Source organism: Curcuma longa, chromosome 2, assembly GCF_044706935.1.
Source record: "Curcuma longa cultivar G26 ecotype Majalengka, Jawa Barat chromosome 2, ITB_CL_G26_1.1, whole genome shotgun sequence".
NCBI classification, from domain to species: Eukaryota; Viridiplantae; Streptophyta; class Magnoliopsida; order Zingiberales; family Zingiberaceae; genus Curcuma; species Curcuma longa.
In genome coordinates, this window is record NC_133862.1 from 3,716,929 (window position 1) to 3,727,940 (window position 11,012).

Genomic DNA, 11,012 nt, shown 5'->3' on the forward strand with positions numbered 1-11,012 from the left:
TCATATCCCAATATGGGGTGAATTTTCAATATTTAGAGAGCATTAAGAGACTTTTCTCCATCGGTGTTGCTAGAGAAGTTTGGGGGTGGGTTGAGTCTCACATACAAGGTGAAAATCTTGATTTGTTCTGCTGCTGCTCCTTATATTATGTAGTTTTAGATTTTATCCATCGGCTTAGGCTCATGTTGAATCACATTAAATTGTATTTGTTTTTCTTTGACTGTTTGTGTTCTTCAACTAAATAAGGTGAAGATTCCACCAGGTGGGCTTGTGGTTGAGATTGTTCTCCATATTAGATGCACTAAATTTGAACCTATAAACACATAATTTAAGGCGATGAATTCTAGCAAGTTAAGAGTGTTTTCCAACTCCATCCAGTGGTTTTAGAAGCACTTCTGCTACCAATATGGACATGGTGGATGTTAAACTTCTTTGTTTACTGATGTAATCTGCATTGGCCTTCTAAGAGTTCAATTTTAGAAAGTGGAATGCATTCAATTTTCCTTTGCTATCAGTTATGTGAAGAAGGGGAATCAGATCATGTTAAAGTAACCTGTCATTTTACCTCTCCTTTTCTGAAAGTTTCTGTGAATTATAAGATATGGCCTTGAGCTAGCTCCTACATGGATAATGGCCACCATTAGTGAGGAAGACTTATTCTCTATCCCGCAACACCAATTCTAAAGTAATCTTCAAGATAGCCATTAGGGCATCTGTCAACAAGGACTTCTTCAAAAATAATGGAATTAGAAGTTACAGGAATCCATTGTACTTTTGCATCCTTTCTATTCCTACTCAATTAAGGGAGAACTCTTTCTATATGCATCAGTCATAGTTACCAATCTATGACAGTTCTCTTCTAATACTATGAAGATTAACTTGACATAGGTTGACATCTCTTGATAAGCACGTACTTATACAAGCTAATCTATGCTGCTAAATACATTTCTGTCTAATGTCTTGTTCTTTGCATGTTGCAGCACCACAAAATAGTGATCTCTCAGCATCTGGGTAGCAGATGTACCCATCCATAATCATGCACAGAAGTAGTGCATGTTACTGCAAAGAATGGGTTCCATCTCATTAAGTTAATACTAAGAATTTTCTATTAGGACACAATATTAATTTACTACCATGGGTTCTTGTGTATCAACATCAAAAAGAAGACCCAGATCCAGAAAATATTCTCTTCGATTCCGAAAATGCCATGGAAAAGTTTCTGCATCAGTTCTTGATGCACCTGTTACTAGGAAAAGTTATATAGGAAATCAATTTGCTTGCATCCAGTTTGTTCGTGTTAAGACTTCAGCATCTTGCCGGAAATCTAAAGTTTCCAATCTTGCATTTCATCTTACACAGTTGCAATGGCATCACAGGCAGATGGAGACGAATGGTATCAAATTTATTCTCAAAACTTCCAGCTCAGTCCTTCTGTGAATTTATTTCTTAGTTCGCATCGTTGATTTTAGATTTATAGGAAGCAACAAAATGACGGGGTTTTGAAATTTTGCAGTGATATGCCAAGAAGAAGTATGGTTTGATTCTGTCAGTATTTTAGAGTCTGAGTCTGATGATGACTTCAGTAGTGTTTGTGGAGGTATTATTCGAGTATAGTGATTGTGATCTTACTGTGGTAATGCTAAATGAGCAACGTTTCTTAATCATTCAATATTATGTAGATGTTCTTCCCTCTGTAAATGGTTCAGTCGGTACCCAATTTATTCCCCATGAAAATGCAGCCATGTTAGTTGATGCTGTGTGCAAATCCGAGGAACTTTACGAAGCGACTCCAATTACTGTGGCGGTTGAGCAATTCATAGAAACAGATGCGGGCAAAACCAAAGATCTTTCTAGCAAACAAGAATCAGCAAATGCAGATGGAGTGACATTGGAAAAGGTTGGTGAAGCAAAGCATAGGAACCAGATTGAGAGCTGTAACAAGATGAAAAAGGTCATAGAGGATATTTGTGGTAGTTTTAAAGAGTTAAAAGAAAACAGAGAAAACACAGATGAAACAAATTATGAAAGCGCATCGAAGAAGTTGACTTCATCTTGTCCACATCATTTAGTTTCATCCATCAGCTTTAATGATAAGGTCCAACAGTTTCCTAGTGCTAGTCCACAATGTCAGAAACGGAGATCAGCAGTGATCAGACTATCATTCAGGAGAAAATCTAAAGATGGAGAAGAGGTCTCTGAATTTTGTAAGTAAACTTGTTTTCTCTTCCATTATTTCATTTGTATTCTATGTTTACTTAGACTTGAGTACAAGAGTCTAACAGCACCTCATTTTCTATGCCTTTACACATGTCCAACAAGGTTTCCATGATGTAGTGTCTGGCACAGGTTAGAGAGGGATAGGTAAGCAGTCCTGAATATTAGAAGATGTGTTGAATACAGTCAATTATGGAGCCAGCAGAATGTTGGCACAAACATCATTGCTTGTCCTTCTAATAGCATTTATAATTATGATTATTGCCCATTCATTTCTCTTGCCTGAATTTACTCTAAATCTCTTTTTGTGTTGATATTCTATATACCAAGGTTTCAAAGAGCATATGTAGGTGGTGTCACTTGACTCACTATGTAGCACATAAGCGATGTGCAATTGCATGTGGTTTGTGTTAAAATATTAAAACATATTTATATATGCAATAATGTGTATGTACATATCAATTCTTACTTCCTCATAGAATAAAATCAATGCCAATTATACAACACAAAACGCATGAAATGGAATAATTAAAAATTAGTCGATAATGTAAAATACATTATAGAAATAAATAGTATGCATATACTCAATACCTGACGTATCTGTTATGTGCATACAAGTGTTTAAGTAAAAGCTATCACACAAAGTATAGGATTTCAATCTAAATTGATTTAAATGAACCAAATAAGTTTTTTTCCCTTGCACATGTAAACCACCTATGTTATATACGACCCCTATCAAGTCTCCTTCAAAATCTAGTTTGATAGGCGCATATGTGGCCCAAGCAGAGGAATTTTTAAGACAATGTTATTTTCCATTTATGTATGGGCAAGGTCAGCTTCAAAGTGTCTTATGGTTGCTTTTATTTGGCTATTGTTGTTGTGTGATAACTTTTATAAAAAATACCTACACATTTCATCCATGATTTTGGATTTTGACACAGGTTCTTCAAAGAAATACCTCTATCATCCTAAAGCAGGACTATCAGTTCCATTCTCAACCAGTGAAAAACTCATGAAGGGATGCTGCTCTGTCCTTGAACCTTCTTCCTTCAAGCTTCGAGGGGAGAGCTATTTCAGGCATGAATATACCATGTACTTGTGGTCATGTCAAAGTGCGTATCAATATGCATTTAATCGATAACTTACAATGTTCTTATCCAGAGATAGAAGAAAAGTGCCTGCTCCCAGTTGTAGTCCATACACTCCAATTGGAACAGATTTGTTCTTCTGTCCATGCAAAGTAAACCACATTGCTCAGCACATTGAGCTTCCACCAGTGAAGCCGCATGAGAAAGTTCCCTCTTTGCTTATTGTTAACATACAAGTATAATTTAAGTTGATGAATTTATTTCCATACAGAGATACTTTCTGTTTTGACTCGTGAAAACTCATCCAAAATTGACAGCTTCCAACTTATCCCGCTGCTATGTTTCTTGGTGATGGCGATGGAGAAGGAGTCAGCCTTGTGCTTTACTTCAAGGTATCTGACAATTTTGACAAAGATATTTCTCAACAGTTTCAGGACAGCATTAGGGTAAGTTGCTCCATAAGTTTGTACTAATTGCTTGGCGACGTATAAAATCCATTTTTATTGATACTGCACAACTTTCCCCAGCGATTCATAAATGATGAAGTAGAAAAGGTTAAAGGGTTTCCGATGGACTCGGTTGTTCCTTATAGAGAAAGGTTGAAAATTTTGGCTAGGTTAGCTAATCCTGAGGATCTCCACTTGAATACTGCAGAAAAGAAGCTTGTACAGGCTTACAATGAAAAGCCAGTGCTCTCAAGGCCTCAGCACAACTTTTACCAGGTATACACCTAAAAATAGGCTATTTTACATGTTACATGGTGGTGAAAGAATCATGATTCCAAGTGTATATCTTATTCAAATATAAATGGAATCAGTTAACCATGCATCCATATCTATCTAAAAGTTCTACAAGTTCATTTTCTATAGAGTAGCATGATTTGTTTTATTGACTGTATTTTTGTTTTGTATATTCATGAATAAAAAAACTATTTTTTTCTTCGATATATGCAGGGTTCAAATTACTTTGAAATTGACCTGGATGTTCATCGGTTTAGCTATATTTCGAGAAAGGGTCTTGAAGCATTCAAAGAAAGGTTGAAGTATGGAATACTTGATCTGGGGTTAACCATCCAGGTAAAGAAAACAAACAATTAGTTTTTGTATGAGTTATCAGTCTCAGCTTCTAGTTATATCGTTGAGAAACATTTCAATTAAGGGTATAGGAATATGCTTTGTTTTGCTTCTTGTTGTCTGTAAATTGGATTTAGCTCACTAGCTTGGCAAGATTTGGCATGCTGTTAAAGCTCTACCAAGAAACCAAATGAGAAAGTGCTAAGCTCCTAGGTCTTGTATCACTCCAATACATGTACTAGTATGAGTTTATGATGCGATATGGATTCACTATGAACTCTAGAATGAGACTTTTGTCAGGTCTGGTGTGGATGATTACAGGTATTGATGAAAATATGCAATAATGACAGTTTTTGTGCCTGAACTTTGGTTTCATGATCAAGTCACATTTGTCTGAACTATTTAGGGTCAATTTAATGAATTTTATCTCTCCCTTGAGTTATCATTAGCGTCCTAGACTTTGGAAAAGAGGGTTAAGATTCGTATGGGTAGGTCTAGACAAATTTTAACAGTCTGTCTAGTCATAAATCTGTTCCATCCTGGTGACTTTGTCCTGAACTTGCAAAATGGAAAAAATTCTAATGTATTGCCGAGACTGCATTCATTACATTATATATAATGTGCTCCATTTTGTTATAAACATGAGGAACAGCTTAAAACTGTTTCATGGATCAAAAAACTGATGCAGGCACAGAAGCAGGAGGAACTACCAGAGCATGTCCTTTGCTGTGTGAGGATGAACAAATTGGACTTTAACCATGGGCAAATACCAACACTCATGATGCCTGACCAAGACATGTAGCTGGACTCAAAATAGGGAGTTAAGCTTGGAAACCAAATTCTTGGTTTGTCAATAAAATTCACAGGAACTCGCATCTGTGTGTTGTTCATTTAGTATTCAATTAGCGTAGTTACTTGGATGATGATGACGATGACGACGAGAAATGGCACAATGGCCTGGGCGAAGTGATGACAAAGCAAAGAAGCAAATCATGTTCTTGTTGCTGTAATAGAGGAAAACTCCAAAAGGATGTTTTCATCAGTGGTGTATGAGGAAACCTTAAGATGTATTTGTATGCCAAACCTGAAAAAGAAATGTTTTCTCCAAGCCAGTTTCTCTTTTAGGGGTTTGTCATATGCCAACAATCACTAAGTAGCTAGCAAAGTGGACAATATCTGTGTTAATGCATAATGTTAAGTTAATTCAAATCTCTTATTGTAGGGTTTTCTTTTTGAGATGCCAATATAATATGTTCATTATTGACTCTCTACACACATCAAAACATCATAAATTAATTGTGTTGCCCCAAAAAATATTGCATCTCCATGTCTTCTGGATATCTTCGAAAATTTATATAACTAGTCTATATCTATTAGTTCTAATGCTTAAAAAATTAATTATATTAAAACATAAAGACATGCTAATATTTCAAAACATGTTATTCTTATCCTGGTGAAGAACTAAGGCTCAAATGACACTAACACCACTTCCTCTTGATCTGCTTCACCATCTTAGAACATGGTGCCACCTCTCAAGTAAGGGTGCAAATTAATTTAGTTGGTCATCAGGAGAGTTGGATATTTTTAGTATAAAAATATTGATATTTGAGTTTGAGCTCAAAAAATATGTGTAATATTTAAATTTGTTTGAAGTTCAAAAATATAAATAATTTTAGCTAAACTTGGTTTAAGATGAAATTTAATCTTAAGTTTGGTTCAAGTTTAGTTCGAGTTGTTTGAATTTTATTTTGAGCATAATCAAATTATAGCTTAAAATCAAGTTTGATTTAAATTATTCGAACCTAGCATATTCAAATCAAATTATTCACAACACAATAATAATTTTTAATTTGAGCATCCTACAATAACTACAACAATCAAATATTATCCCACTAGGTGGGGTTAGATATATGGATCCTCTTACCTCATTGAACTTTATCTACTATTATATCATCATGTATATTTAAATAAATTTTAAGTCTTTTTAAATCTTTATCTTCCTTGTTTAATTGTATTTTTAGCATAGTTTCACATTACCTAATTAAAGCATTTATTAGTCGTCTAATTATATATTTGCACCATCTTAAACGTGTTTCTCAGAGATTTTTCTCAATACGTATAATTTCAACTTTCATTTTAATATTTTTATTTCTTATTTTGTTTATTCATTTGTTCACACATTCATCTTAACATTCTCATCTTTGTGATTTTCATTTTCTGCTCATACACTCGAGTCATAGTCTAATTAAGACTCAACTTTATATAACATAGCAAGTCTAACTATTATTTTATAAAACTTCTATTTAAATTTTAGAGGTATTTTACGATCACAAAGAATGTTTAATGCTTTCCTTTATTTCAACCATCTTGCTTATATTCTATATAAGACATCTTTCTCAACCTCTCTACTCTTTTGTAAAATTGATCCTAAATATTTAAATCTCTCAGTTACAAAATAATTCATTATTTGATATTTTAATAATTATCTTACTACATCTAATATTGCTAAATTTAAATTTTATATATTTTGACTTTACTTAATCTAAAACTTTCCAATTTTAGTGTTTTCATTAAGATTCGAGCTTAGCATTTACTTCTTTATGTGACTCATCGATCTATCCAAATAATATTATTTGCAAATAATATACACTATGGTAATGTATCTTAGATGTGTCGAATGAGTTGCTCTCTATGATTAATGTAAAAAAAAAAAGACTTAGAGCTAATCCTTGATTAACCCTATCTTTATACGAAATGATTCAGTTAATTCACTTCGAATCTTTACTCTTGTTATTACACTGTTATATATATTTTTAATTATTTTAATGTATACTACGCTAACAACTTTTTATTTTAAAATTCTCCAAATAAATTTTCTCAGGACTCTATTATAAGTTTTTTTTAGATTGATGAATATCATATATAAGTTTACTTCTTTTCTTGATACCTTTTAATTAATTATCTAAGAAGATATATAACTTCTTTTGTTAATCTTTCATGCATGCATGAATCCAAATTGATTTTAATTTACCGTGATCTCATTCCTTAACCTTTTTTTATTATTATTTTCTAGAGTTTCATGGTATGACTCATTAACTTGATGCCCTATAATTTGAATGATTTTATGTCTTCTTTATTTTTATACAAAGGACTATAGTACTTATCCTCCACTAATCAAATTAATATTTTTTTATTTTTAATATCAAATTACATAATTTTATAAGTCATTCAATATTTTATTTCCTTATATACTTCCATGCCTCTATTGATATATCATTTATCACATTGCTTTTTCATTTTGCACCATATTTACAACTTATTTTATTTTAAAGTTTTAATTCTAGGATAAAATTTTATACTCTTCTAACTTATTTAAATTATCTAAGTTAAATTGATCACTTAAATCTTTATTAAAAAGTATTAAAAAGTTGATGAAATTTTCTTATCATTTACTAGTATCTTATTATATTCATCTTTAATGCATTTTATTTAAGTAAAATCTTTTATCTCTTATCTCTTACTTTAGTTATTTTATAGATGAATCTGTTTCCTTCTTTTGTATTTAGCTATCAATATAAATTTCAAACATTTTATTCTTTAACTCATCACTTTATTAATTCTTTTTTTATTACTACACATATTTTTAAGTTTTCTTTAATTTTACAAGTGTATAATAATTTATAAGTTTTTTTTCACTTTGTTATGTATTTTTTTTATTTCATCATTACAAATGTATTTTTATGCTTATTCATACTGTGCATATCTTTTTGACACACCAAATACGTTCTTGGTTATCTTTTTTTTTTTTAATTTAATCTCATCTTATTTTATGTCATATTTAAATCATCATGTATTTTTTTTCTAATATTTATATTTCTATTTTCTTCTTAAATATACTTTATTTTTTATTTTTAAACTTTTACAATTTAATTCTTAAGCGTCGTGTACATGTTTTTGATTGATACTATATTTAAGACATATATCTAATAACAATAACAATTAAATGTTATCCTATTAGATAGGATTTGTTAGCATGTCTAACTCTACTCATTTATATTAAATAGTTATTTTCCCTAAAAAAAATTTTATAATCCTTAGAAAAAATTTTTCCTTCTTTCTTTATTTTCTGATTAAAAAAAAAAATGACTCTAGCTCATTCATTTGCCCGGTAACATATCTGTTCCTATTCTTCTATAAGAGAAAATATTGCCTTGAATGGTGAGCTAAAAATTACTTTGTCCCATAATTTTAAGGAAATTCAAACTTTGTCAACTTGATTATTATTGAATTCTCAAGTTTATTTTTAGCAAAAAGATAAAATTCATCATCTCAATGGTCCCACGACCATATATGAAGAAGGTCAATATGGAAGTTATAATTGACCATAACGGAGGAGAGCATTATCTCGGTTTCACCAAGATTCGGTTGTTCATTTTAATAATTTTGTTCCGTCGTAATCAACTTAATTATATTCCAGAAGTAATTCTCAAATTCACTTTAAAAAATAATATGGTATCCATGAACACTCGATTACTAAGTATCAATTATCATCTCTAATCGGCTTGATTTATTATTACTTGGTTGAAATATGTTCATAAAACAACAAAATTTGTTTTATTTATATTTATTAAAAAAAATCTAATGCCATTTTATTTGGCTGGCTTATGGTTTCCTTAATTAGTATGAGGAACAGGTTAAACACCGCTTTCCAGCCTTTCTTCCACTGGGACCCGCATGCCTACCCTACCTGAGGGGTCGGCCTTGGGCCCTCGTCGCTTCCTCCACCCTTCGCTCCCTCGCTTTCTTCTTCTTCTTCTTCTCCTCCTCCTCCCTGTGTCCCGCTCTCGCGCACGGGGATCTGCCAGAAGGTGTGTTCTTTCCCCTGCATTTCTCCGCTTCTTCTGTTGATCTTAACGTAATAACGGGTATTATTCATGGTTCGATCAATCACGTAGCGGATGTTATTCTTCTCGCAGTGTCGTGCTTGATTTGTTTTTGGATTTGGATTTACTAGAGAGATCGAACCGATACATCTCGAAAGATTTTGAGTTTGATCATGCAAATGTCCGTAGGTAATGTAGTTGTTGCAGAAGCGTTATTTTGATTTTTGGATCTTCGACTTCTCTGGAAGCTTGCATTTTCCCCTTGTTTTTTTATGGTGAAGGGACTCGTGAAAATTTTGGATCTTTATGCTTCTTTGTACCGAAGGCCTATTTGTTCTTTCACATTTAGGTCATAATTTCAATAGTGTCTCTTTTTTTGGTCTAATGAATCAAATAATCTTCGCATAAAAAAGAGGTTCTGTGATAAGCAATGTACACGCATTGTTGTTTTATTTGTCAATATAATCCTATCTTATGCGCCATGTCAAAATTGTTAATAGGGTATATGATCTTTTAGTATAGGTGTTTTTTGCTTTTCACCAAGCAGCAGATTATGGTCATGATAATCTATTCTCCCAAGCGATGACAAGGATGATATTGATGAATAAAAATGTTCATCTAACAGTTATGTTTTTTTTAAAATGTTTTATTATAATCCTTTAGGATGTTAATGGCCTGCATTTTCGTAAGGAAATTGTGAGAACTCTAATCCAAAACTTGTTCAGGCAGTTTTTATAGTGACTCTATATAGTTTTTCTTTAGATTTTCCATTTGAAAAGAGTAGCCTACTTGCTTCCTGTTGGTCTCAAGCAGCTTTTGAATGGAAGAACTTTCCACTGTGTTTTATGATCTTGAGGCAGATTCTTAGAGATCTGCATTTCCTCCTTTATTTATATAAATATATATTATTTAGTCTCCTTCAATGCCAACGTATGGATTTGTAATTCTCCTAGAAAGAATCCTAGAAATATGTTGTAAAATTTTTCACATGATTTTTTGAAATATCCATTTAGCTACCTATATTGATGAGTTCAAAAGAAGCTATACAGTTTGTGTCTCATTCCAGCTATATATCTTCTGTACAAAATTCTTTCCAGTTTGTCTCATTTTAGTTTTTACTTGGGTTTTATAATATTTAAAATTGGTGGTTGATTTCAAAGCTAACTAACTAAAGTTGGTTTCAACTTTTTATGTGTGTGACATAAGGATGCCAGTAAAATCTGTCATTTTAATCAGAAACTATTATGCCATAATTGTGTCTTGAAACCTTTGTCTTCATGCTTGTTTGTGACTTCTTGATGTTCTCTCTTCCAAATTGTGATGTTCGGTGTTAATGTTTTTATATATACTTTGATTTAGCAAATGGCTTGTCATTTAGGGAATATTATCTTGTTCTATTTGATTATCTGTCTCTCGCTCATTTCTTGCATGATTATATGGGACAAGTAGGTATTATCATAAAAAATGGCTAAGATCCTAAATCTAACAAGTGCATGTTGTCCCCTGGCAAATTGCAAAAACAAATTTCAAAACAAATTTCAAAGCAAAGTGCAAAATTAAATTTCAAACTAATTGCAAACTAAGAAAATAAACTTCAAAGCAAAGTTCAAAGTAAAGTGCAACTATTTACACTATTTACATATTTTTGGGATTTTTTTTTATAGCTCCCCCCAGACTTGAACTTTTCTACATTCCTCCGTAGCCTGGAGGAGGAGGAGGAGGAGGGTACCCATATGGGGAAGGATATGTAGGAG

General features: G+C 32.3%; 1 protein-coding gene across 1 annotated transcript in view; it reads left to right on the top strand.

Moving 5' to 3' along the window:
- Nucleotides 1-1,134: 1,134 nt before the first annotated feature.
- The window catches only part of LOC141821882 (uncharacterized), an 11,026-nt gene continuing 1,148 nt past the window's right edge, over nt 1,135-11,012 (top strand). The window contains exons 1-8 of the mRNA XM_074709257.1: nt 1,135-1,393; nt 1,514-1,597; nt 1,680-2,204; nt 3,156-3,291; nt 3,376-3,538; nt 3,620-3,748; nt 3,830-4,024; nt 4,256-4,378. Of these exons, the coding sequence (XP_074565358.1) occupies nt 1,135-1,393; nt 1,514-1,597; nt 1,680-2,204; nt 3,156-3,291; nt 3,376-3,538; nt 3,620-3,748; nt 3,830-4,024; nt 4,256-4,378 (1,614 nt within the window). The remainder of the gene's footprint in view (nt 1,394-1,513; nt 1,598-1,679; nt 2,205-3,155; nt 3,292-3,375; nt 3,539-3,619; nt 3,749-3,829; nt 4,025-4,255; nt 4,379-11,012) is intronic.